This window comes from Haliaeetus albicilla, chromosome 10 (genome assembly GCF_947461875.1).
Source record: "Haliaeetus albicilla chromosome 10, bHalAlb1.1, whole genome shotgun sequence".
Taxonomy (NCBI): Eukaryota; Metazoa; Chordata; class Aves; order Accipitriformes; family Accipitridae; genus Haliaeetus; species Haliaeetus albicilla.
In genome coordinates, this window is record NC_091492.1 from 24,167,104 (window position 1) to 24,192,296 (window position 25,193).

At 62.1% G+C, this 25,193-nt stretch overlaps 3 protein-coding genes across 6 annotated transcripts; 2 read left to right on the top strand and 1 right to left on the bottom strand.

Annotated features, from left to right (window-relative positions):
• Positions 1–257: 257 nt before the first annotated feature.
• On the bottom strand, positions 258–4,899 carry FCGR2A (Fc gamma receptor IIa). Its single transcript, XM_069794030.1, is given in 10 exon segments — positions 258–598; positions 601–736; positions 864–885; positions 1,484–1,573; positions 1,677–1,985; positions 2,081–2,350; positions 2,838–3,479; positions 3,734–3,982; positions 4,067–4,087; positions 4,798–4,899. Coding segments are annotated over 10 exon segments (2,019 nt in total). The 5' UTR covers positions 4,874–4,899; the 3' UTR covers positions 258–394.
• Positions 4,900–5,056: 157 nt separating this feature from the next.
• PEX19 (peroxisomal biogenesis factor 19) lies at positions 5,057–7,970 on the top strand. 3 transcript variants are annotated; one of them, XM_069794061.1, is made up of 8 exons: positions 5,394–5,533; positions 5,908–6,005; positions 6,132–6,276; positions 6,849–6,934; positions 7,018–7,179; positions 7,260–7,436; positions 7,509–7,553; positions 7,652–7,962. In XM_069794061.1, exons 1-8 carry the CDS (start codon positions 5,479–5,481, stop codon positions 7,712–7,714), a joined length of 831 nt encoding a protein of 276 aa, XP_069650162.1. In that variant the 5' UTR covers positions 5,394–5,478; the 3' UTR covers positions 7,715–7,962. The 3 variants fall into 3 exon arrangements, with proteins under 3 accessions (XP_069650160.1, XP_069650162.1, XP_069650161.1); XM_069794060.1 differs by having other exon boundaries at positions 6,111–6,276; positions 7,652–7,961; XM_069794059.1 differs by lacking the exon at positions 5,908–6,005 and having other exon boundaries at positions 5,057–5,533; positions 6,111–6,276; positions 7,652–7,970.
• Positions 7,971–8,469: 499 nt separating this feature from the next.
• DCAF8 (DDB1 and CUL4 associated factor 8) lies at positions 8,470–24,560 on the top strand. 2 transcript variants are annotated; one of them, XM_069794035.1, is made up of 14 exons: positions 8,470–8,603; positions 9,606–9,667; positions 14,927–14,997; positions 15,080–15,753; positions 16,209–16,349; positions 16,690–16,784; positions 18,471–18,581; positions 20,046–20,118; positions 20,852–20,909; positions 21,142–21,249; positions 21,741–21,871; positions 23,301–23,420; positions 23,517–23,633; positions 23,725–24,560. In XM_069794035.1, exons 3-14 carry the CDS (start codon positions 14,949–14,951, stop codon positions 23,836–23,838), a joined length of 1,791 nt encoding a protein of 596 aa, XP_069650136.1. In that variant the 5' UTR covers positions 8,470–8,603; positions 9,606–9,667; positions 14,927–14,948; the 3' UTR covers positions 23,839–24,560. The 2 variants fall into 2 exon arrangements, with proteins under 2 accessions (XP_069650136.1, XP_069650138.1); XM_069794037.1 differs by lacking the exon at positions 9,606–9,667 and having other exon boundaries at positions 8,478–8,603.
• Positions 24,561–25,193: the final 633 nt, after the last annotated feature.

The window sequence follows — 25,193 nt, forward strand, 5'->3', positions numbered from 1 at the left end:
GCTGGAGGGAGGGGGGGGGTGAGGGGGAGAGGAAGAGGGAGGCAGGGGGTGCTGGGAGCATTGGGGAGGACTGGGGACACCCACAGAGCACTGGAAGGATGAGTGGGGAGCACTGGGAGGGGGAATGGGGAGCCCCTGAGGGTACTGGGAGGGGGAATGGGGAGCACGGGGTGCCCTGTGTAGCCCCACGCAGGACCCCTCCACTCGGGACACCCCCCGCCGGGGCTGGGCTCTGCTGATCCGGATCGGGCCCCGGGCAGAGGAGTGGCCACCCCGCGGGAGCCGTGGGTTGTGTGTCTGGGGGTTTGTCCGTGGGACACATGGACACCAGCGCGCACGAGCACGGTCCCCGCTCCCCACCGCCTCCCCCCCCCCCCCCCAGTGCCTCGTGGTGTCACGGGACGTTCTCGTAGGTGTCGCTCGGGAGCCGCAGCCGCGCGTGGGGACCCGGCAGCACAGCGTAGGTAACGGGCGGCTCCCGCGGGGGTGCGGAGCGGGGGGAGCCCCGGGGGGAGCGGGACGGGGAGGTGCCTGGAAGAGAAAGCGGTTCGGGGACCCGGGCTGGGGGCGGTGACACGCGTGGGCGGCGCGTCCCCCACTCCACCCGCCGTACTCACCCCCGTCCCGCTCGGTGACCACGACACAGGTGTACAGCACCTCCCCGTCCTCCAGCTCCCCGGGGGGGGCTGTGGGCTCTGGCTGGCGACCCTCGGGCTCCGGAGGGATCGTGGGGTCCCTGCGGGACAATGGCGTGGCTGGGGCGGGAGCAGACCGGGACGGGGGCGGGTAACCTGCTGTCCCAGCCCCAGGGCAAGGGGCTTCGTGGCCGGACACCGCCCCCCCCCCCCCCCCCCCCCGCTCACCTGCTCTGGCTCTTCCCAGCAGCTGCAAGGCAAGGGGGTGTGTGAGCAACCCTGGGGTCTCGGGAGTCACAGTGGCAAGGGATCCCCAGGACCCCTGAGACTCCCCAGGACCCCAAACGAAGGACCCCAGGGCTCAGCCATGCATGCCCAGGAGGGAGGGAGGACCCCGGGCCCCTGAGCTGGTGGTACTGGGGACTCCGATGAGTTTCACCTGGGGGTACCAGGCCCCCAGATGAGACAGGGAGATGTGGGCTGCAAGGAGGGAGACCACCCAAGGCATCCCAAGACCCCCTGGACCCCAAGCCAAGGACCATGGGGCTCAGCCCTGCATGCCCAGGAAGGAGACAACACCCCCCAAGACCCTCCAGGACCCCCAACCTGGCGGTACCAAGGACTCAGCCCCGCATACCCAGCTGAGATGGGGGTACATGAGCTGCAAGCAGGGAGGGCCCCTAAGACCCGCCCAGGACCCTGAGCCAAGGGCGCTGGGGGCTCAGCCCTAGCTAAGATGAGGGATGCAGGGTGCAGCCCCATTGCCCACCCCCCAGCCGGTGTGGGGGGCTTTTACCCCACCTGGGACCACAGACCTGGTCCCCAGCCCCCCGGTGTGGGTGACCCACCTGCACGGCACCGGCGCCGGAGGTACCAGCCCATGGCAGCAGTGAGCACGAGCAGGAGCAGGAGGGACATGCTGAGCCCCACGGCCATGGCTGGGGACAGAGCAGGGACAAGCCCAGGTCAGCCCTGACCCTGGGGGGCTGGACACCCATGCGGGACCAGGGGGGCGGGGGGGAAGATGGGCGTAGCCCCCACCTGTGCCCTGGTGCTGCCCTCCCTGTCTTGGCTGCGTCACCGAGAGGGCCAGAGCCAGGCTGCGTGCCCGGAAGATGCGGTGGGTGCCGAGGCGGTTGGTGGCCAGGCACTGGTAGGTCCCAGCATGTGCTGGCCCCACAGTACCCAGGGACAGGACGGGCCCCGAGTCCAGCTCCTGCCCGTCCCGCAGCCAGGTGAAGGTCACCGGCGCGGTGCCCACCCGCACGGAGCAGCTCAGGTTGACATTCTCGCCCACTGGCACCACCGGCTCCATCCTTGCCATCGTGATGGTGGCACCAGCCACTGGCACTACCAGGCAGAAAGATGGTGCTGGGGTCAGACTAGTGGCGGGATGAGGTGACACCGTGGGTGGAGGGCACCCGAAGCCAGAGGGTCCTGCTCACCCAGGACAGTGACCCACAGCGGCGGGCTGTCGGCCGCCGTGCCACCGTTGGTGGCCGTGCAGTGGTAGCGGCCGCTGTCCTGGTGCCGCACAGTGCGGAGCTTGTAGTAGGGGCCTGTGGCCAGTGGCACAGCTGAGCCCTGCCGGTGCCAGGAGAAGGAGAGGGGCCCCGTCCCCTCAGCCACCGAGCAGCTCAGCACCAGGCGGTCTCCCTCTGCCACCTGCCCCCCGGGGGGCTGTGCCACCAGGGACACCCCCGAGACTGGGACCCCTGCAGAGAGGAGACAGGCAGGGATGGGGGACCTAGGGAAGGGGGGGGGGACTTGGAGAGGGATGGAGGGACCCAGACAGGGAAGGGGGACCAGAGGAGGGATGGAGGGACCTGGGCAACATGGAGGGACGACAGGGAAGGATTGGGCAACCCCAGGGAGGGATGGAGGGACCTGGAGAGGGATCGGGTGACCCCAGGGAGAAATGAGGGGGACCTAGGCAGGGAGGGGGGGACTTGGAAATGAATGGAAGGACCCTGGGGGGATGTGGGGACCTGGGGAGGGACCTGGGAAGGAATGGGGGGACCTAGGGAGGCATGAAGGGATCCCAGGGAGGGACCTGGGGAGGGATGTGGGGATCCCCCCGATGTGGGAATGTGGGAAGGGATGGGAGGAGCCAGGCAGGGGTGGGAGGACCTGGGGAGGGATGTGGGGACCCAGGGATGGCTGCAGGGCCCTGGTACGCCCCCATCCCTCCTGCACACTCACTGCGCACCGTGACGGTGACCGGGGTGCTGCGTTTCCGCACGCTGGCCGTCTCTGTCCGCACTTCGCAGGAGTAGTTCCCCGAGTGGGACAGCCCCACGGCCGGCAGCTGGAGCTGGGGCGAGCCCTGGGGCCCCCCCACCACCATGTCATCCTGGTAGAATAGGTGCTGGAGGCGGGTGAGGGGCCGCAGGGGGCTGAGGTGGCTGAGGCAGCCCAGGGCCACGGGGGTTCCCTCGCGGGGCTCGGCCGGGCCCTCCAGGCGCAGCACCGGCACCGTGAAGAGCTCTGGGAGGGAGCCGGGGGGGAGCGGTGACGCCGAGCCCGCTGGGGAAGGGGGGCTGCACCCTGCCAGGTGGGTGTTGGGGAGGGGGTGCTCACCTTGCACCGCCACCATCACCAGTGCCGATTCCTGCCACGTTGGAAAGACATGGCCCACGGTGGCTTGGCAGCGGTAGTGCCCGCTGTGGTGCAGCTGCAGGGAGGGCAGGAGCAGCTCGGTCCCCTGGGAAAGCCCCCCCAGCGCCTCCCTTTCATGGAAGAACTGCACCTGGGCGACATGCATGTCCTTCCAGCCCCGGCAGCGCAGCGGCAGCGCGTCCCCCTCCAGCAGCACCCGCGCCGGCACCTGCAGCACCAGCCAGTCTGCAAGAGAGGGCGGGGGCGGCTGGTGCACAGGGATTCGGCTGGTGGGCTCCCATGGCATGGGGATGCACCGGTGTGCACAAGGATGCACTGGTGTGCACGCGGATGCACCCAGTTATGTGCAGGAGATGCAGCCAGCATGCACAGGATGGGCTCCTGTCACACGAGGGGCAAGAGGCTGAGAAAGAGAGCCCACCCAGAGCCCTTGTGGCACCCGCACGTGCCAGGGCAGGGGCACCCATGCCACCCCTCACCATTCGAGAAGCCCAAGGTGATGGAGGGGCTGAGCCTGGCACCAGGGCTGCGGCACTGCAAGCTGTAGCTCCTGGGTAGGTCTGTGGTGATGTGGATGTGGTTGGATCTTGCCTGCTGCCAGAACTGCTCATTGACATACCACTTGGCGGGGCCGGGCGCGCCAGAGCCCTGGCAGGTCAGTGTCACCTTCTCTGTCAGGAACACCGGTGTCCAGGGGGGGTCCAGCGTGAGCTGGCTGGGCTGGGCACCTGCAAGGTGACAGGGGACGCCAGTCTGCCGGGGCCACCGGCAGTGTCTGGGGACAGCAGGGTTGGGGACCAGCAAGGACTCACCAGTGAGGCCGAGGGCTTGGGCTGGAAGGAAGGGGAGAGGTGCTGGGTGGGGGCTGCTGCCACGGGGACACCGGCACCCAGGGGAAGGGGTGCGGGGGCTGTCCCCAAGCTGCCCTTGTGGGGACACCAGCACCCGTGGGAAAGGGTGCGGGGATGGTTCCCAGGACAGCTGGGAGAGCCCAGGGGACATGGCTGCGTCAGAGCCGCCCACGCACTGTGTCTGGGCAGCACAGCCATCCCGAGCTTGCGCAGAGCATGGGGACACTTCCGCCAGCCCCACAGCACCCATCCCCATGGCCCCATCCCTGTGGCATATGGCCCCATCTGCATGGTGCTTGTCCCCATGTCCCCATCATTACAGCTCTGCCCTCACAGCCCCATCCCCATGTACCCACCCCCACAGCCACCCCAGCCCCATGACACCAGTCCCCACATCCCTATCCCTGTGATGCCTGTCCCCTCAACCCTGTCCCCACAGCCCCGTCCCCACAGCTGCTCCAGCCCCACAGCCCCAGGCACGCTGGGGGGTACAACCCCGTGTGCTGGCTCTGCTGGTGTTTGGGACCTCAGGGGACCCCACAGCCACCCAGCACGCCCTCCCCATGGGCCGGCCAGTGCCACTGGGCTCTGCTTCAACTCACTGCTCCCCAAAGTATGGGAGGGGTCTAGGCGCCCATCCCTGTGGCATCAGGCCCCCTGCCCAGCCCCAAGGCCCATGCCCGGGCACTCACCCCAGAGGAGCAGTGCCGCACTCCTGGCCATCCCGGCACTCTGCCGTGCGCTGGTGGGGCCACCTGCCCTTTGCATAGCAGCTATTTGGGGAAAGGGGAAGGAAGTGACTTCCGCATCCCCCAGGGCTTTGCCCTGGCCCTGGGGGACACGTGCCTGGTAGCCCTTGTCGGGGACGTGTTGGGCACCTGCGAGGGACGGGCTTGGGTCTGGAGGAGCTGCTGCCGGCCCCTTTGCTAGGGGGGATCACTTCAGGCACCAGGACCCTCCAAGGACATGGGGCATGAGTGGCCCCGTGGGTGTCCTGCACTCGTGAGACCCAAGGGGCTGGGACCCCGATCGCTAGGACCTCGACAGCTGGGACCCCGAGGGGCTGGAGCCCAGGGAGAGACCCCAACATCTGGGACCCCGAGGGCTGGGACCCCGAGAGCTGGGACCCCAGGGACCAGGATCCCCTGGGCTGGGACCGCGTGGGCTGGCTGTCACGGCCGCCCGGTCCGTGGAGGGGGGGTCACGGCTCCCCGGTTCGGGCGGGCCCCGCCCCGCCCCGTGCACTGCGGCGCCGCCTGGCGGGCGCACAGCGGAACCGCGCCGCGAGGGGCGGGGCTCGTGTGGAGGGCGTGGCCTCCGTGGGGCGGGGCTCGGCGGTCCCGCCCCCCCGGCGGAGGCGGTGCGGCGCGAAGATGGCGGCGGAGCCGGGCCCGGGCCCCGACCCGGAGCTGGAGGAGCTGCTCGACAGTGAGCGGGGCCGGCGGGCGGCGAGCGGAGGGGGCCGGGGGTTACGGGGTGCGGGGGGGACGGGAGGTTATTGGGGTGCAATGGGCGCAGGGGGTTATTGGCGGTGCAGTGGGGCTGGGGTTTATTGGGGTGCAGTGGGACTGGGGGGTTGTTGGGGTGCAGTTATTGGGGCACAGCGGGGGAGGGGTGTCGGGGCAGGGCCCCTGGGGCTGGGCAGGCATTGGGGTCCATGGGGTGCAGCGAGGCAGCGGGAGCTGGCCTGTGCCACGGGATGGGGGTCATTATGGGGTGCAGGGGGCTACTTTGGGGACGGGGGGGGTGACCCTGGGCCAGGGGTGCCCGGGGGTCCCCCCTCAGCCCGGCCCCTTCCCCAGGTGCCCTGGATGACTTCGAGAAGGCCAGGCCCGCCGCCCCCCCCCCACCGCCGCCGCCCCCCCCTGGGGCCCAGCCCTCGCCCAGCGCCGCCGCCAAGGTGCGACGCTGCCAGGATGCGGCCGCCACCCTCGCCCCGTCCCTCGGGGTGGGGAGACACCATCCCCGTGGTGGTGGGGGGGCCTGACCGTGCCCCTCTCCCCAGGCCTCCCTCTTCGCCTCGCAGGAGAGGTTCTTCCAGGAGCTGTTTGAGGGGGAGCTGGCCTCGCAGGCAGCGGCCGAGTTTGAGCAGGCCATGCAGGAGCTGGCCCGGGAGGAGCCGCACTTGGTGGAGCAGTTCCAGAAGCTGTCAGAAGCGGCGGGAAGAGTGGGTGAGTGGGGCCGGCACGTGGGCGTCGCTGCCGGTGTGTTTAAATGACATGACAAAGGAGCGTGTCAAAGGTCGGCCACCCTTCCTGGCTGCTGGCTCGGTTGTGCCAGAGTTGGCGTGTTGCAGCCTGGTGAGCCCTTGCTGTGCCGGGAGCGCACTGGCGTCCAGATCTCGCCAACAGCTGGGAGACCGAGGTCATGGCAGAGTGAGCAGCATGTGCTGGCCCAGGGTGGTATGGGGCTTTGGGGGCATTGGCGGCTGTGGGTTCCCCACCATGCCAGGAGGTCTCGGTTTGGCTCGGGGCTGGTTGGCACCTCTCCGGCATTGCAGTGCTGGGCGTCCTCCTGCGTGCCGAGAGCTCCCTGAGGCTCCTTGCTGCCGGCCGGCGCCGTGGTGGAGCGGGATGTGGGGAAGGCTTGAGGGCTTTTGGGCGATACCCCGGTCCCTCAGCCCCCTGGGATCCCCATTTGGGAGCGGGATCCCCAAGACAAGACCCCGACCCTTGCTGAGCAGGGTGCCCCAGGGTGCCCGGCATCTCCCTGTCCCTTGACTGGTGTCTCCTGGCCCCCACAGGCAGCGACACGGCGTCGCAGCAGGAGTTCACCTCCTGCCTGAAGGAGACGCTGAGTGGCCTGGCCAAGAACGCCACTGACCTGCAGGTATGGACACCCCCCTGCTGAACAATCAGGGTCCCCCCGGGGGTGCCCCCCGTCCCGGGGGGGTGCTGATGGTGTCCTTGCAGAGCTCCTCGGCCTCAGAGGAGGAGCTGGCGAAGGCACTGGAGGGGCTGGGGCTGGAGGAGGGCGATGGCGAGGGCAGCGTCCTGCCCGTCATGCGGAGCATCATGCAGAGCCTGCTCTCCAAGGACGTGCTCTACCCTTCACTGAAGGAGATCACTGAGAAGGTGGGGGGTCCGGTGGCACTGGGACGGGACGTGGGACGGGTGCAGTGGTCCCGGTGTGACCCCCCGCTCTCCCCCCACAGTACCCCGAGTGGCTGCGGCGGCACGGTGAGGCGCTGCCAGCCGAGCAGTACGAGCGGTACCGGGCGCAGCACGGCGTGATGGGCCGCATCTGCCAGCAGCTGGAGGATGAGCAGCCAGGCGAGGGCGAGGAGGAGCGGCGAGCGCGCTTTGAGACCCTCCTCAACCTCATGCAGCAGGTTAGCTGGGGGGGAGACGGACCCCCCCGGGCCCCCAGTGCCATCCTGATGACCCCCATGTCTCCCCGGCAGCTTCAGGACCTGGGGCACCCACCCAAGGAATTGGCCGGGGAGTCGGTGAGTGTCACCAGGGACCCCTGGGGGGGCGGGGGCCCTGTCCGGAGCCCCCCGGATGCCTGGGTCCCTTGGCTCACCTCCCTCCCCCCCCCCCACAGCCCCCCGGCCTTAACCTGGACCTGCCGGGGGCGACAGGTGGTGAGCAATGCCGCCTCATGTAGCGCCGGTGGCGGGAGGGGGGTGCCCACAGCCCCCCCCCCTCCCCGGTGCTGTGCTGCCAAGGATGGCCCCTGCCTTGTTACCGACTAATTAAGGCCCTGACAAGGATGAGGACGAGGAGGCCGAGCAGAGCCGGAGCCGCAGCCACTGAGGAGCGGGGCTGGACACAGCAGCACCAGCTCTGCCGTCCCGCACTGTGGGGGTGCCGGGGGTGGCTGGGGGGGGCCCGGTGTGGGGTGGGGGGCATAGGGACCCCCGGCCCTGGGGACACATGTGTCCCCCCGATGTCCGCAATAAAGATGTTGGCAACTACACTGGCTCCTGCCTGAGGAAAGTGAGGCAGAGGCAGCCAGCGGCACCCTGCTGAAATGAGGGGGATGTGGGGTGACCCTACAATGATGGGGGGGCACCCCTGGGGACCCTGAGTAACACACAGGGGAGGGGAGGCCTGAGACCCTACAGTAACGTGGGGGGAGACACAAGGAGATCCTACAGTAACATGGGGGGGTTTTACGGGGTGACCCTACAGTAGTAACATGGCGGGGGGACATGGGGTGACCCTACAATAACACGGAGGGTGGGGGGTGACCCCACAATAACGTTAGAGGGGCACAAGGAGACCCTACAATAACACTGAGGGGGTACAGGGTGACCCTACAATAACACGGGGGTAGGGGTCGCCGCTGCCATGGCAACGGCAGGGAGGGGCGGTGGTGTCGCGCAGTGTCGCGCAGCGGCCGTTGCCGTAAAGCGGCGCCTGGGCGCCGTAAAGCGTCCCGCGGAGGCGGTGCGCTAAGATGGCGGCAGCTGGGCCCGGAGCCGGTGGCGGAGGAGCAGCCGGCGGCCGCGGGGCCCGCGCCTGAGCGACGGCCGGGAGCTGCCGGGAGTCGGGTCGGTGCGGGGCCTCCCCTTCCTCCCCCTCCCCGCCCTGGCCGGCGGTTCTAGCCCCGGCCCCGGCGGCCCTCCCCTCCCCCACCCGCCGGGCGGCGGGGCCGGGGGCGGGGCCCGCTCGGGGCCGGGCCGGGAGGACTCCTCCGGAGGGGGCCCAGCCCGGGGGGTCCGGCCGCCCTCGCGGTGTACCAGGCCTTCGGGGGCGGCTGGGGGCGGGGGCGAGGTACCCCCCTGCGGTCATGGGGCACTGGGGGTCCCTGGCTGCCCCCGGGGGGTCTCTGCGCCTTTGGGGGGGGCGCTGGGAGGGTCCCTGTTGCTCCTAGAGGGTCCCTGCGCCTTTGCGGGGGTCCCTGCTGCCCCTAGGAGGTCGTTGTGCCTTTGGGGGGGTCCTTGCTGCTCTCCTGGGGACGTTGTGCTTTGGGGAGGGTGTTGGGGTGGGCTCTCTTGCCTCCAGGGCTGGTTTCTGTTGCCTCGAAGGGCTCATCAGCCCTTGGGAAGGGTTGGGGGTCCCTTCTGCCCCCAGGGTCGGTCCCTGTTGCCCCAGGGGTGTTGCCATCCCTTTCAGGGAGTACTGGGGAGTCCCTTCTGTTCTCAGGGCTGGTCCCTGTCACCTCCGTGGTTTCATCATCTCTTTGGGGGGATGTTGAGTGTACCCCTGCTGTCCCCAGGGTGTTGTCCCGCCTTGGCGTGTTGCTGAGGGTCCCCCCCTGCCCCCAGGGCTCCTTCCCCAGTGCCCCCGTGGTGTCACAGTGCCTTGAGGAGGCACTGGGGGTCCTTTTCAGCCCTAGAGCTGGTTTCACTACCTCGGTCCTGGGGCAGAGCTCAGCTGAGGGTCCCTCCTGCCCTCCCAGGTCCAAACCTCATTGTCCTTGGGCCTTCCTCACCCCCTCCCTTCCAGGACAGTCCCTGTTGTCCCCAGGGGGGTTCCCAGGGAGCAGGGGTCCCCGGGGCAGGTGCGGCTGGGCCCTGTGCTGCTGGGCTTTAACCTGTCGTTTCCGTCAGCTGCCAGCGAACTTCCGGCCTCGGCACTTGCTGCCCGCAGCACCGCTGCCGCTGCTGCGCAGGTGAGTGGGACGCCCTGGGTCCGGCAGCGCTTGCCTTCTGTCCGTCTGTCTATCCTGCTTGCTGCAGAGGTGGAGGCTAGGGCTGCATCTGCCCTTGTCTCCTTTGCAATGCTGAATTATTCGTGTCAGTGGAGTGGTCTTGGGCTGCTCTGGCTGCTCCCCTCTTTGCTCCTGCAGGATTTCTCCTGCTGGCCAGGCTTTCCTCAGCCCTGGGACCACTGTGCTCCCCTGGAGAGCCAGGAGCCTCGGCCTTCCTGGGTGCTGGACAGGGAAGGGGTGGTGCTGCATGCTGAGGCAGCTGGTGCTTGTTAGCTGCAGTTAATTAGGCTCTGCCTGCACTGGGAGCAGGTTCATGCCATCCCCCTGGCTGTGCTGTGGGATGGCTGGGAAAAGCAGTGGGGAGGTGGGCGCTGCATCGCCCAAAGAGGTGCTTCTGTGCCCAGGATGCTCCGAGATGGGGATCCCAGACCTCCGTGTAATTGCAAATGGGAAACTGCTTAATTAGCATTGTCACTAGGATCTGCTGGGCTCCCGGGCAGGTTTGTAATTAACCAAGGCTCTCCAGAACGCGACCCACTGGCAGGTTTCTGCCCATGTCTTGGCAAACCAGAGGTGCCTGGCCAGCCCCTCCCCTGCAAGGGCTGTTTGGGGTAGAAACCCGCTTGTCGCGGGAGGTTTAACTGGGGGTTTAAACCCCCCAACACCATCTCGGGGGGGGCGGGGGAAGAGGGCTCCTCTGCAGTGAACAAACGAGGTTGCCTCGGTCCAGGTCTGATGAGAAAACTTTCCTTAAATAGAAGAGGCTCAGCGGAGCCCCGTGCGACACATGTGCAGGAGGGACCCGGTGTAAAGGCAGGCACGAGGCTGTGCTGTGGCATCCTGTGGGCGTCTTGGTGTGCCAGGGTGGTGGAAACTGAGGTGAGGGGCTCTTGGTGGGTCAAAAACACCCCTTGCTCGCTTCTGGCCCTGTTGCTTCTTTGCTTTATGTAGCCCAAACACGGTTTGGGTGCAGAGTGCCTGTGGAGCCTGGCTATTAAGGTGTTTATATAGCTATGTAAATATTTTAATGACAGATCATTCAGGGACTAAGCGGCTGCAAGCACTGGGTTTCCAGGTGTAAAGTGGCTGGGTTGGCAATGCCACGGCATGTGGCCAAGTCCTGTGGGTGCTGCGGAGGGGCACTGAGTGCCGGCGCAGATGGGTGGCAGATCTCGGGTAGCAGTGAGGGACTGGAGCCATCTGCTGCACAGAGCATGGCCTGTGTCCCACTGGCTCGTGGCTTTACAGGTTGGGGTATCGGCTTGGGATGGAAAGGACTATCTCTTGGGCACGGCCGTTGGAGATGCTGACTGGTATTGTGATGGTTTGGGGGCTTGGAGCCTGGCAAACCATTGGGAAGGCACGGTGGTGTGAGTCCTGACATGGCAGCCTGAGCCTGGCATGCTGTGGCAGCACCCGCAGCTCAATCCCGGCAGCCAGGAGGCTGTGGCATGCGGAGTGATATTTTTAGGACTCTCACAAGGGTGCTGGAGTGAGGCTTTGAGCATGTGAAGCTGGGAGCACTGATCCTGTCCAGATGTGGGTTCTGCAGTTCCCTGGAGTCAACATGTCAGCTCCTGGGGTCACTCTGCACGGTGCCCTGGAACCACGCGGGGTTCACTGGTTCCAGCCATGCGCCCTGAGACATTGCCACCTTGGCAGGGAGACCCAGCCTGGCACTAGCAGCTTGGTGACAGGTTCAAATCTCTTGGTGAGGGCTCGGGGCTCTCTGCATGGCTGACCGTGTCCCAGCTTCCTCCAGTCCACACCGAGCGGTGTCTCATTGCATCCCTCAACCAATGCTCCCCAGTTTGGGGAGGTGGAAGCAATACCTTCAGGGCCATCTGCATTTCCAGCCATTGGTAACTCGAGCGTAGCATTCCCCCGTGTCCGCTTGCTGCCGGTTTGTCGCTGCCTGAGCCCTCGAGTGTCGATGGCACGCTGTGCTGTGCCGTGCCGCAGGGCTGCCGGTCTACGCACACTTTAATCTCCCTGCCACGTGAATGGCTTCGGTGCCTGCGGGTGGAGCTGGTGGGTGGCTGGGGAGGCTGACGCAGAGCTGTTGGTGCCGAGCACCTAGCTTGCCTATCCATCGGTACCGGGCAGCTGGCATAGGCTAGCGTTGTGCTCCTGGGCATAGAAGATGGCTGGGGATCCCAGTGTCCCCTGTGGTGTCCGTGGCACTGGCAGAGGCTGTGTCTGTCCCTGCTGTTAGATCCGCCGAGGCAGCTAGGGGCTTTTTTTCCCCGCAATTTGCTTAATTTCCTAGCAAGGTTATGGTCCTCTGGTGTGGGTGGATGAGAAATGAAGTCAGGCTAATTATTTGCTAATGGATTCCTTTCCTCTGAAAGCGTGTTTCTTGTTCCTCACCTTCGTGAAAAGGCTGCCGTGAAAGAGTGTTAATGACAGATCTGAATAGGCAATTTGGCGGAGGAAAATAACTACCGAGGAGCAAAGTCCAAACTCGGTTCCTTTTGTACATGCAAAGACTCCCAGCCCCTTGGATTAATAATGCCACTGAAGGCACAATAACTGGCGGAGTGAAAGTTGTCCTGTTCATGGACTTTCCGATTTCCTGACTACTCGAGCTTGAGCGGCGGGGAGTTAAGCCATAGCTGAGCACTGCGGTGTTTTGAGCCTGTTCCTTAGTCATCTGGCATGACAGGCGCCATACGAGGGACAGAGTCGCCTTGCCACTTAGAGCAGTAAATTAAAACCAGTCCTGCCCAAGCTCCCTCCTGGTCCTGCACACAGCCCCTGGGGACAGACCTGGGCAGGCACAGGGCACCGTCTGCAGCACTGCAAACTTGCCGGCTGAGTGTGCACAAGCCGCCCCCGCCGCGGCGGTGAGTAATCCCCTCGTAGGGCTGAGCCTTGGTGCTTTGCAGGAGGTGAACACCCGCTCTTCATCGCGCCACCAGCACAAAGCCTTCACGTGCTGAGAGCTGCCGGTGCTGGAGGGCTGGGCTCGGCACCGCATCTGGCTGCCAGCGCAGAGTGGAGATCTGGCAGGTTTGGGCAGGAGAGAGGAGGGCTGAGGGTCTGGGGCAGCTCTCGTCCCCTGCTTTGCTTTTCAGTCCTTTCCACCGCCTCTCCACAGTGTCAGTGGTTTTAAAGTGATTCTGTGCAGGCTGGCAGCACCAACTGGGGAATAGTTAAAACTGAAGCTGCAGAAAACACTTTATCTTTTATTTCTGCACCGCTACTCTTGTTATTGAGCGAGTGGCTGCAGTTGGCTGAAGCTCGCTGGTGTTTTCAGTTGCATAAACTTGGTTTCCTTATAAACGCTCCTACACTGTAAGAGCTTTTATCAGGCTTCAGCCGGAGCCAGCTTGGCTGCCCAGGCCTTCCCCGGGCACAGCCACAGTGCCATCAGGTGGTGACAGTGCCATCAGGCAGTGGCGGTGGCCCCTGGTCCATCGCCCCGCAGCCATACCTCTGGGTCGGCAGCTTCAGTGAGCCCCACTTGCCTCCTAAATTGCCTGTTTCTTAGAGGGGAGCCATGCCTAGGCTTGGACTGGCAGTGACAGACCCAGCGTGGGCAGAGCTTTTTGCCTTCTTTGGCTCTTTGGGGCTCTGCTGGTGTTAATTCCCAATCTAGTGAGGATTAGTCTCCGGAGTGTTTGCCGTAATCAGAGTTAATGATGTTCTGGCTCAGCTTTTCCTTGCGTGTAAACGGGGAACTTTTAGCAGACTCCCTGACACTGGTTAAGAGCAAGCAGCTAAACCAAGTATGAAAAAGTTTGACTAAAAATAGAAGGGGAGTAAAGAACAAGCAAGCATAAACAAAATGTTATTTTTAATTTTTTTTTCCCTCCACCTTGGCAAAACCTCTGCTGCTTGTGACTCCAGCGTGTTTTCCTCCTGTGTCTTGGTGTAACCTGGTGAGGCAGCTCTGCCGGCAGCTGGGCGCTGGTGGTCTCACCAAAAGCCACCTGTGGGCGCTGGATCCGTGATCCTGGGCAGGGTCTGCAGCCCCCAGGCACAGAGGCAGCTCCACTTCACAGCCACAGTCCCGCAGGACCTGCCCCTGCAGCGGAGGGGAGCCTAGGCCACTTTGGATGCTGTCCCTGGATGCAGCGGGGCCGTCAGTGCTCCTGCAGCCCGTGCCTCCCCTCCCTGCAGCAGCCGGCCCTCCAAAGCAAAGGCTGGGAAATGCCTGGGAGCCAAAAATGTGCTTGCCTTTGGTTTTCCATATGCTGGTAAGGAATTGGTGAACCTCACCTGGAGCAACTGGAAATGCCAGGGAGCTCCTGGCCTCGTTGCCTGGTTCTGCTCTTGCCTGCTCCCCAGGAGGAGCTGAGTTGGTGGGGGTGCCAAAGGCCAAAGCTTGCTCTTGGGGGAGGCCAAGTAGGCTGGCCAGGTGTCTGGGGCTGCTGTTCCGTCTGTGGCATGGAGGAGAACAGCCCCTTGGTGATGCTGTGAGGATTTTGTGCATGGGAAGGTGTTTAAAAAATCTGTTGCTGGGGTTAAAAAAACCTGCCTGAGCAGCTTTTAACTGGCTGCCTATGGTCTGCAGGTGTCAAGAAGTTTCTCGATACTGTGACTTGCTGCCTCCCCAGCCACCTTTCCTCATCTGCCTGTGATCCGAGCCCCGCTCCTGCCTCCCTGCCTGTCCCAAGCCAGGGATGTGTGTTGTGCAGCTGCCTTGCTGTAGCAATCATTGGAGTCAACACCTCCTCCTTCCCCTGAGCCTGGCTGGGGATCACTGATCGGGAAGCACCTGTCTTACTGTGAGAGGTGAAGCAGGGACCAGGCACAGACAGTGGGAGCCAGGAGCCATCCCACAGGCAGGAGAACAGGCAGCACAATGTGTCACAGATCTGCTTCCCTGCTACGTTGACAGCATCTGAGCAAATTAGAAACTGGAGCAGGGTTCAGGGGATGGTGCCAAGCGGCCTCGTTACTCAGCTGCGAGTGCCTCAGTGGAGGCCAAGGGATGTTACCATTCACTCTGCCCTCAGCAACAGCCTATGAGCTTTTGTTGCTGTGCATGCTTCTGTGCATCGAGTGTGGTCACCAAGCCTGTGGCCACGTGTGCATCACTTCTCTGCTGATTGTGTTTTCCCTTAGAAAGTGGTGCTCTCCAGACCAGCCTGCAATGCCGTGGGCTTATATGTGGCTCCACCGACACAGGGACAGGCCAGCACGTCCCTGTCTCGGCAGACTGGCTGTAGCAGGGATGCTCCAGCTTCTGCTCTCTCCCTCTCTTGCATGCAGGGTGAGTGCTCTGGAAAACACGATGTCGGATAAAGGAAGCAGCATGGACGGGAAGACAGACATAGTGAATGGTAAGGGTGCCAGCGGGGACCAGTCTGTCCGTGCCTGGGGTCTCCTGCTGGGGAGGTTCACGGTGTTGTCTGCACCACGCAGGCAGCTTGTCCAGCAGCCCAGAGGAGATGTCAGCCGAGGAGGGCCGAGAAACCTCCTCTGGCATCGAGGTGGAGGCCTCCGACCTCAGCCTGAGCCTCACAGGAGATGATGTGGGGCCCAACCGCACCAGCACAGAGAGCCGGGACACGGACACGGAGAGCTCGGGGGAAGAGAAGGACTCTGATAGCATGGACGACACGGGCCACTACTCCATAAATGAGGAGAACCGTGCCCTCGATCGGTCACACTCAGAGGAGGAAGAGGAGGAGGACGAAGAGGAGGAGCAGCAGTCCCACCGCCGTGCCCAGCGCAAGCGTGCCAACCATGACCAAGACTCCTCTGACGATGAGCAGGCCCTGGAGGACTGGGTGTCCTCGGAGACCTCGGCGCTGCCCCAGCCCCGCTGGCAGGCAGTCCATGCCCTCCGGGAAAGGGAGCTGGGCTCCAGCGCCCGCTTCGTCTATGAGGCCTGCGGGGCCAGGGTCTTCGTGCAACGATTCCGCCTCCAGCATGGCCTGGAGGGCCACACGGGCTGTGTCAACACCCTGCACTTTAACCAGCGTGGCACATGGCTGGCCAGTGGCAGCGATGACCTCAAAGTGGTGGTGTGGGACTGGGTCAGGAGGCAGCCGGTGCTGGAGTTCGAGAGTGGCCACAAGAGCAACGTTTTCCAGGTGAGGAGCATGCAGGGAGGGTCCTCGGAGGGCTGGGGGTGATAGAAGATCCCCACGGTGGGTAGGTGATTGCTCTAGAAGCACGTAATTTCAGCTGGATAATGCTGTGCAGGGCAGGAGAAACCTGTTGTTAAAGCTAGGGGCTGTAGGAGGAGTCCAGCTGCTGTGCAGTGGTAACTAACCATCAAAACCCACTGCTGTGCCCTAAAATCCACTGTCTGGTGGAGCCCTGGCTGGGGACAGTGGGGTGAGATGCCCCCATGCCCTGCAGAGCTTACCCCTTCTGCTCCTCTGGCCCTGGTGAGCAACAGTTTTGGGAACGGCCATGGGCAGGAGCTGTGTTCAGAGAGGCTGTGCCATGCCAATTTCTCTCCTGTTTCACCCCGTTTCCATCCATGCGTACACAAGCCCCTGCCCCGGCGTTGAAAGCCACCCCTCCACTTGCTTTTTTCTAGGCCAAGTTCCTCCCCAACAGCGGTGACTCCACTCTGGCAATGTGTGCTCGGGACGGCCAGGTCCGGGTGGCCGAGCTCTCTGCCACCCAGTGCTGCAAAAACACCAAGCGCGTGGCACAGCACAAAGGAGCTTCACACAAGGTGAGCCCAGACCAGCCTGTGGAGGGAGTGGGCAGCATCTAGGAAACCCTGAAATGCCCCAGGGCCGTTCTGGCACACCGGCTGCCAGGAATAGTGAATGCAAAGCTGTTGCCATGGAGGGACCGATTCTTAAATGCTTCTTTATAATTGCTGTCACCTCTGAGGGTGATGAGGAGGGTCTCGGTGCCTGCAAAGCGGTGACGTGAGCACATGGCTGCAGGGTATAGAGGGCTTGGTGCTGCATCAGCTCCTGTTAATGACTGATGGTTTGCTGGGAGAAAGGGATCTTGCCACTTTGTTGGGTAAAAAGGGAACCAATGCCCAAGTATTTATCTTCCAGCTGGCCCTAGAACCGGATTCTCCATGCACTTTCCTATCAGCAGGTGAAGATGCTGTAGTCTTCACCATTGATCTGAGACAAGACCGGCCCGCCTCGTGAGTATTTCTCTACCTGCTCCCGTTGCCAGGACCAGGGAAGCTCCAGAGGGAGATCTGGGGTCTCGGGGGGCTCCCCCACGAGTGGGCAGCACTCGGCTGCGTAGGGCTGTGGGTCCCGCTTGTGCTGCTGCATTTTCACGGCAGCACATGCCCATTCAATAGGCATAAAGTGGGAAAACAGGTATTTTCTGGCTTTCAAGCTGTTTTGTCTTCCCTGAGGTGCAGGGTCAGACCAGAATGCTTTTTGGTGGCTGGTCTGGGGCTGACCATCTCATGTGAGGATACAGATATGAACCTTGCTAATTAGATGAGTGCATTTGAACCCTCATCCTCCCTGGGATGGGGTCCTGTTGAGATAGGAAACAGAAATAATACCACTGCAGCAGGTCCCTGCCCCTGCGCAAGCACGCCTGCTGCGGTGGCTGCCAAAGGCTGCCTGTCCTGTATCCATTTACCCATCCCAGGGGCAGCGCTGAGGGTCCCATGCTCCTTCTGCGCAGTGAAGTGGCAGATTAATCACAGCACTGAAATTTCTCCATGCTGGCAGCAGCTTGGAGCTCGTGGGTCGCCTGACTCGCTCATCGCATGAGCGCTATTGCAGTTAATTGAAAAACAATAATTAGCAAGCAGCCGGATGGTGCATGCTGGATCTTAACCCGTATCGCTGAGAGATGTGTCGTTTCTGACAAGCTTCCAAAATAAATCCCCAGTGGGTATTCAAACAGACGCCTGGTTTTGGTATCGGGGTACTTTTCCAATACAACAGCATATTATTTTGAAGATGATCCTGCTTAAAACCGAGGGCTTCAGCGTTCATCTCCCGGTGGTTTGGTTTTATTTGTATATGCGAGTGCTTTTGTCTACAGCCTTAAACCCATCTGTTTCATAACCAGGACAAAAACTGCCAGGGCATTTCAAAACAGCCACATTTAATCCTCATCCCCACTTCCCCCCTCCATTTGCCGGGTCTGTTTGGAGAGGAGTCTGTTGGTCAGTAGGCTGGCATGGGTCTGTCCCTCCTCTTTCTTCGTGGGGATCCACGCTGCTGTTTGGGTTTGATGCTCGCAGGGAATTGTCACCCTGTGAGCGTGAAACCGCTCTGGAGGCAGGGTTCGCAGGCAGACTGTAGGCAGCTCCCATCTTTCATTAAGCCAAACGGTATAATTAGAAGAAAGACAAGCGTTTGAGCTGGCTGTTCCTTCTTGAGGATGCTGCCTCAGTTTGTATTCGTGTCTGCAAAGCCGAAATATTGAGCTCCTGGGGGAGGGGGGATGGTATGTGTCGGATTTCGTTAAATCTGGGCCTTATTACAGTGAGGCGGGTGGGGAAAAATAACAGCAAAGCATTTCTGCTCTGGAGTTAATCCGATTCTGCCCTCGCCACTGCCTGTCAGGCTCCGTTGGGCTTGAGTTCAGGCCCTGAAACCCTTCAGACTTTTCGGAGGAAAACGCCGGAGAATGATTTCACTCTGCGCTGTTTGAGTTGCAGACAGAACATGTGCTTGCTTCAGCTGGGAGGCTGAAATGGTTGGGTGGTGGGTTTTTTTGTTGTTGGTGGTGTTTTGTTTTTTTTTTTTTCTGAGAGTGAGTAAGAGACTCTCACAGCTCCTGCTTTTCCCATCTGGACCCTGTTTTGAATTTGAGGTGGATTTTTTTTGTTGTTATTTTTCCTTGTCTCTTAAAGGAAACTGGTTGTGACAAAGGAAAAGGAGAAGAAAGTAGGTCTATACACCATCTATGTGAACCCAGCCAACACCTACCAGTTTGCTGTGGGAGGCAGAGATCAGTTTGTCAGGTGAGTCTGTGCTGGGGGCCCAGACTGAGCCCCTAGAGTGGACTTGAACATCCCTGTGGGGCTCAGTTGGTACCTCTGCAAGCTCTGAAATCTGATGTCCCCTGCAGAAGTGCTTGTGGCTTCAATCATTAATGCCTCCAAAGCCTATTCTCCCATAACAGCAGGAACACAAGGGGGATTAATAGAGGAGGATTTGGATCCTTTGAGGTTTAACCCTGGGATCCACTGTCCAGCCTGCCCTGAAGCCGGGCAGTCCTCCCCTCAGGAACTAGCAATGTTCTTAACAAACGGCCGATAAACCTCCTCTCCATCCCCCACCTGCAGGCAGTGCCTGGAGGGCATCGGAGATGAGATTAAGGCTCGGGGATGGTCTTGGTTTCAGTGGGACTGAGCTCCTTAAGTGACAAATGCAAGCTCCCCTGGCCTTTGAAACACTCAGGAGAGCCCCTGGCATGGGACCAGGCTGTGTCTGTGTGTCTGGCCCCTTGGCTCCCTGCATCAGTGCAGAGCTCCTTTGCGGCTGGCGGATTTTAAGGTGCAACTCGTGTGGCGCCTGTTTTGGGCAGAGGTGAATCGAACATGCACCAAGACTGCCTGCTTCCCAGCTCCCTGAGAGCGAGCAGAACTGTGGCATCACTTGGCCCCCTGAGGATGCATAGGGGCCGCTCTTCGGAGAGTGGGAGGATGCTGCAGCCCTGCCATTGAGATCACTTATGCGGCATCAGCTCCCTGGAGCGCCAGCCATGCGGGTGTCTGGCATGCAGGCAGCAGCTCCTGGGGCGCTGGGCATGGAAACACTTAACACATGGGCTCGCAGACTGCTCAAACAGCAGCGCCGGTGCCTCGCTAGCTTGGTAGCTTTCAGAAGAGCCCAGGATTGTTGCTCAAAACACAGCCTCCCCTCCTTCCCGTTCTGTTGCTCTCTCTTTGTTCTCTGCCCATATCCAAGTGCCTCCTCTTCCCCAGCTTCCCCACCACTGGGCAGCTCCTGGTGGGCTTCCACATCAGGGAGGGGAGGTTGGGGACGCAGAGGAGCCCAAGCCAGCCAAGGGACAGGCACAATGGCAGTCACGTCCCCCCTTGCAGAGCAGCCTCTGGGCTGACAGAGCCCCAGATGCAGGTCATAGCCTGTGTGCATGCAGGCTTTGACATTGTCACGCATCACCAAGCAATGCCTCCAACATAACAAGAGGTGACATTAAGCTGCTTTGGCTGAGGCTTCTGCCAGTCTGGGCCACTCACAGCTCTGCAGATCGCTTGGCAAAGGTCGGAGCCTCTGGCCAGCATTGGGACAAGTCGTGGTTTCAGAGCTGGTTCAGACATGGTGTCTGCGTGGTCGGGGAGATCTGCTGCTCTCTTCCTGCCCCAGCCCACAGAGGTGGGCAGCGCCAGCCCTCCATGCCTATCGGCTCGGCATCCCTCGTGTCTCGAGTGAGTGCCAAACACCTGTTGTCCTTCCCCCAGGATTTATGACCAGCGGAAAATAGATGAGAATGAGAACAACGGTGTGCTAAAGAAGTTCTGCCCTCACCACTTGGTAAGTGGCTTGATTTTGTGGTGTACTGGCCCGATGGGCAGCACCCTCCCCTGCAGGGACGTGGCGTGAGAGAGATAGTGGGTGGGTGGACCAGCAGAGAACATGCCATGGTGGCCACCTGCGTGGGTGGGCGGCAGCCCTGCCACAGCGCTGCAGCTCGTGTGCCCTGTGTGCCGGCAACGAGCAAAGCTGAGCCTGATGGGTGGGCAAACCTGGGGGGTACACTGCGTCCGCTGCAGGGTTAATGACAAGCAGCTAGGTCTCCTGCTGACAGAGGGGCTGGCCATACCAGCCTCACCAGCAGGACCGGCCTTTGCCCAGCTCCTGTAGCCGGGTTGGTGCCAGCAGCACTCGCCGCAGAGCAAGAGCCTGGGATGGGGCCTGGGCAGACCTCACTGCCCGGATCTGTGGAGCACTCCCTCAGGAGCTTAGTGTAGGAGTGGCTGAGAAGCACTCGCTGGCCAAGCCTATTGCAGGCTTCCTGCCTGGAAAACAGCTGGAGAGGCCGAACAAACTGTCTCGGCTTTGTTTTTTTTCCTTGACCCAAATCTTCCACTGTCCATAAAGTCCTGCCTTGGCGTAGGAAGAGGCAGTGGTTTTATGGTCTGACTTTGCAGCCCTTGCAGAGCAGTCACTTATGCACCGAGCTCTAAGCAGGCAGATGGCTAGCGTAGGTGTGCTGGCACACTGTGGGAGGAGGAGGTGGGAGCAGAGGTGTCTGTGCTTTCCCTAGGTGAACAGTGAGTCCAAAGCCAACATCACCTGTCTTGTCTACAGCCATGACGGCTCAGGTGAGTGACCGTGCCACAGGCTGGGGGCCATACAGGCGCTGTGGCATCCCGTGACTGCTGGAAACCTGCAGAGGCGATCCTGCTGTGCAGGGCTGATGGGCGAGTCACGGGTAGCCGGGGCTGTGGCACTGTGGGATGGAGCACCCGGGGGTCTTGCAGCATACCCACCCCTAGCAGAGAGACTATCTCCGTGTGCTCCCTGCTGATGCCCATCTCTTCCATCCTATGCCAGAGCTGTTGGCCAGCTACAACGATGAAGACATTTATCTCTTCAACTCTTCTCACAGCGATGGAGCAGAGTACATCAAGAGATACAAGGGACATCGCAATAATGCCACTGGTAAGGACCAGCTGGGACAGATGTTGGGGCAGACCACCCCCGGCAGGCTGCATCCCCCACTGCGGGGGAGCTTGGGGGCACTTCCCAGGTCTCTGTCGACCTCCCACCACCACCATGTCCTCTTCCCCAGCAGTGAGCAGGGCCAAGCTCGCTGCCTACACCCCGGGAGGGGGGCATGGAGCGTGGCTTACCCCTCCTCGCACCTGCAACCAGGCTTTGGGGCAGTGTGAAGGTGAGGGGCCATCCCCAGAGCAACCTGGAAGAATAATTGCCTGCTTTTAGCTTATTTCTGCAGCTCTTAGTGTTTCGTCTTCCTCTCAAAGACCCTTAACACAAACTCTTGGGCTTGCAAAGAATGAGCTATTATGTGTCTGGGGACGGAAGAGATCCACACCGGTAACCCTGGAAACTCGCTGGCTGCCAGGCAGGAAGCGAATTCATGGCAGGGAGGGCTCCTGATGGCCTCGGGCTGCTTGTTTCTCTCCTTTCAGTGAAAGGCGTCAACTTTTATGGCCCAAAAAGCGAGTTTGTGGTGAGCGGCAGCGATTGCGGCCACATCTTCCTGTGGGAGAAATCGTCCTGCCAGATTGTGCAGTTCATGGAGGGTGACAAGGGAGGAGTGGTGAGTCCCTGTGCTGCCCTGCTACTCCACCCCCTGCGAGCTGGGCTTTATGTCCCCACCAGCTCAAGCCACTTCCACATGCCCACATGAACTTGCCACTGCTCTCTGTGCTTTTTCTACCAAAAGCCAAGCAGGGCCCTCGCAGGCTCCTGGTGTCCCATGTGCAGGGTGCTCAGCACTGCTCCTGCCTGGGGAGCGACAGCAGGGACAGCTGAGGCATGCTAGCAAGGGCCACGGTGCCTTGAAGGTCTTCTGGCATACAAAATCCCACAGGGATTTTGCCCAAATGCCCATGGGGTGCTTGTCACTGAAGGAGGGGTGGGGACGTCAGAGCTGCTACTGTCCAGGATGGGGCAGCCCCCTACCCTTCCCCCGTCCCAGCGGGGATGTGTGGGCTTTGTGAGGAGAGCTGCATGCTCCTGGTCCAGATCCGGGCGCTGCTCCCTGCTGGGCAAGCAGCTGCATCCTCAACCAGTCACATCCAGGAAAGGGACGCAGCTGCACCGGGGCCAGCCCTGTGCTGAATTTCCCAGGCTCCAGCCGACAGCGGTCAGGTCCCGAGCAGCTGCTGCCTGCGCTGGCGGGGGGATCTGTGCCCTGTTTCGGCTCAGAGCCGGCAGACACTTGGTCTCACACACTGCCCTGGCGGTCAGTACCTGTCCCCCATGGGCACAGGGCTGAGAGGGGAGGGGATGTGCTTCTGGCAGCCCTGGCACCTGGGTCCGGGCAGGCAGAAGGGGGACAGGTTTTGGGTTGGTGTTGAGAGGATGGCAAGTGCCTCGCTGGCGTGGGGACGGGCAGCAGAGCCCTGTCCACTGCTCCCTCCCACTCCTGGCCGAGCTGGTCCCCGCTGTGCTGCTCCTCCACCGGCCCCACAGTTGCCTTTTGTCCGGGTGGCCGCGGCCCACTGCCAGCTCCTGGCGGCTGCTGGCACCACCACCCCCAGCCGGCAGAGCCGTTGTGGGGCTGGATCCGGCCCGAGGACCTCCCTGACAGCCAAAGCTGGGCTTCAGCGCACTGGGGTGGATGTGGCCCCTTTCCTGTTGGGTTTGCTGCCTGGCTTGGGGTTCCCCACTTTCCTTGCACCTGTTGCCTCTAAGGGTGCACTGGGCTTGGTGCCCCATGAATTACTTGGGGGCACCCCAGGTTTTGGGGTTTGCTCATGAGTGGGGTGGCGTGTGTCCCCCCCTTCCCAAAGCCAGAGTGTGGGGATGCCGGGGCTGGCAGCCCCTCTCTGTGCTGGGGGGTCCCATGGGAAGGCCACATCACGGAGCCCCACAAGGGCTCCCCATCTCCTCTCATGTTGCTCTCCTCTCATGACCCCAACTTGAGGCCAGAGTGATGGGCTAGAGAGCCACCAGAGAGCTTGTGGGTGCTGGGGTCACTCCTCCTGCCCTGTTTGGGTGACACCCCCTCCTCTTGCCCCCAGGTGAACTGCCTGGAGCCCCATCCCCACCTCCCTGTCCTGGCCACCAGCGGCCTCGACCACGACGTCAAGATTTGGGCGCCCACGGCAGAGAATCCCACTGAGCTGGCCGGCCTCAAGGAGGTGAGACCCAGACAGTGAGGTGGGGGAAGGGGTCAGAGGGCTGGGTTCCCCCCAGCCCCGCAGCCCCCTGACCCCCCGCACCTTGCCTGGCCCCAGGTGATCAAGAAGAACAAGCTGGAGCGGGATGAGGACAGCCTCCACCACACAGACATGTTTGACAGCCACATGCTCTGGTTCCTTATGCACCACCTGCGACAGAGACGCCATCACCGGGTAGGTGCTGGGGTCCCCTCTATGTCCCCCCACCTTTGCCCGCTGCTCCCCCAGCCTGTTCACCCCCTTTCTCTGGCCCCCTCCCTGGCAGCGCCGAAGAGAGCCAGGAGCACCGGATGGCGACTCAGATGAGTCTCCCAGCTCCTCCGACACCTCGGATGATGAGGAAGAGGGGCCGGACCGGGTGCAGTGCATGCCGTCATGAGCCCCCCCAGCCCCCGGCCAGCGCGGGGGGGCTCCGGGCACGCATCATCCCTACTAACACTTTGAGCTTTGTATTGACTTGTTAAGGACCCTCCCCCCGCCCCTGTTCCCTCCCTCCTCATCCTCGCAGTCCCCCCAGACCACTGGAGGCGGCATAGCCTCGGCTCGGGGGTCCCTTCCCTCCCCAGGACCCACGCAGAGATAGGGGGGTGGGGGATTTTTGTACTAACGTGGCCCCCCGGTCCCCTCTCACACTCTTCTGAGGGGGACCTGGCCCCCTCCCCGGCACCAGCCCTCACATTCTTCAGGGCTCCCCCTTCTTCCCTGGGGGCTCTGGTCCCCCTGGGGGTGCTGCACCCCCTCCTCCCTCCCTCCCTCCCTCTCCCCCCCACCCCGGGGGTGTTTGCAGAGAGATGCTTGTCTAGTTTGTACATATCAGTGATTTGCACTTGGTTTGGCCCTTCTCCGCCCCTACCCCCCCCCCCGGCCTCCCTGGGGCAGTGGCCGGAGCCCCCAGGAACCGGGAAGGTCCTTTAATTTTCTGTTACTTTTAAGGAGATCTCTTCTGGGGGGGAGTGGCAGCGAGGGCTCCCCGTCACTGTTAGAGGCCTAATTTTATATGTATTAAAACCAAATCGAACTTGGATGTTATCAAGTTAAAATTATTGTAAAAGTTTGAATATATATTATATATAAATGCAATAAAAACCAACAGAGAGAGGCGGAGGGCTGCGTGTCCCCTTCCCCCTGTCCCTTCCCCCAGGCTCCCCGTGTCCCCAAGCCTGTTTCTGGCCCCAGGGCCAATGTCTCCCTGAGCCCTCCCTTCTAGAGGGGTGTATTTTGCCCCTTTTTGGCTGTGTTTTCACCCAAACACCCCCCTCACAGAGCCACGCGACCCTCCAGAGCAGCTTTCATCTCCATCTGTTTATGAGAGATCTGTACACAGTCAGCACGGTCGGGGAGGGGAAGTGGGATTATGGGGGTAGAGGGAGCAGGGAGGGCCCCCCCCGGGGGCTGGGGGACACTAGTGTGTCACCTGTCCCCATGTCCCCCTCCCAGGATCTCACCAGGAGGGTGGGGGGGGGTCCCAAACAGTCATTTTGCAACAAAAGACACAGTTTTGGGGAGAAAATGAATGTGGTCCCTGCCCTGGACACAATAAATAGGGGAGGGGGGGACACACGGGGTGGGGACACAAGAGCTGGCGGCCGCACACAGGCGCTCTGCGGGTTTTAGCTTTTATTAAATAAAATATATTAACATATACTCTCTCCAGTCCCCCCCCTCGCTAGCCCCCCACCCAGGTTAGTAGCTAGAGCTGTACCCCAAAGACACCCTCCTCCCCACGTACACACT

Coding starts and splice junctions, on each gene's coding strand:
- PEX19 (XM_069794059.1), top strand. CDS start 5,072: ATGGGGCATGAGTGGCCCCGTGGGTGTCCTGCACTCGTGAGACCCAAG. Junction 7,437..7,508: donor TCCTCAACCTCATGCAGCAG/GTTAGCTGGGGG, acceptor TCTCCCCGGCAG/CTTCAGGACCTGGGGCACCC. Junction 7,554..7,651: donor AGGAATTGGCCGGGGAGTCG/GTGAGTGTCACC, acceptor CCCCCCCCACAG/CCCCCCGGCCTTAACCTGGA.
- DCAF8 (XM_069794035.1), top strand. CDS start 14,949: ATGTCGGATAAAGGAAGCAGCATGGACGGGAAGACAGACATAGTGAAT. Junction 14,998..15,079: donor GAAGACAGACATAGTGAATG/GTAAGGGTGCCA, acceptor TGCACCACGCAG/GCAGCTTGTCCAGCAGCCCA. Junction 16,350..16,689: donor ACAAAGGAGCTTCACACAAG/GTGAGCCCAGAC, acceptor TTTATCTTCCAG/CTGGCCCTAGAACCGGATTC.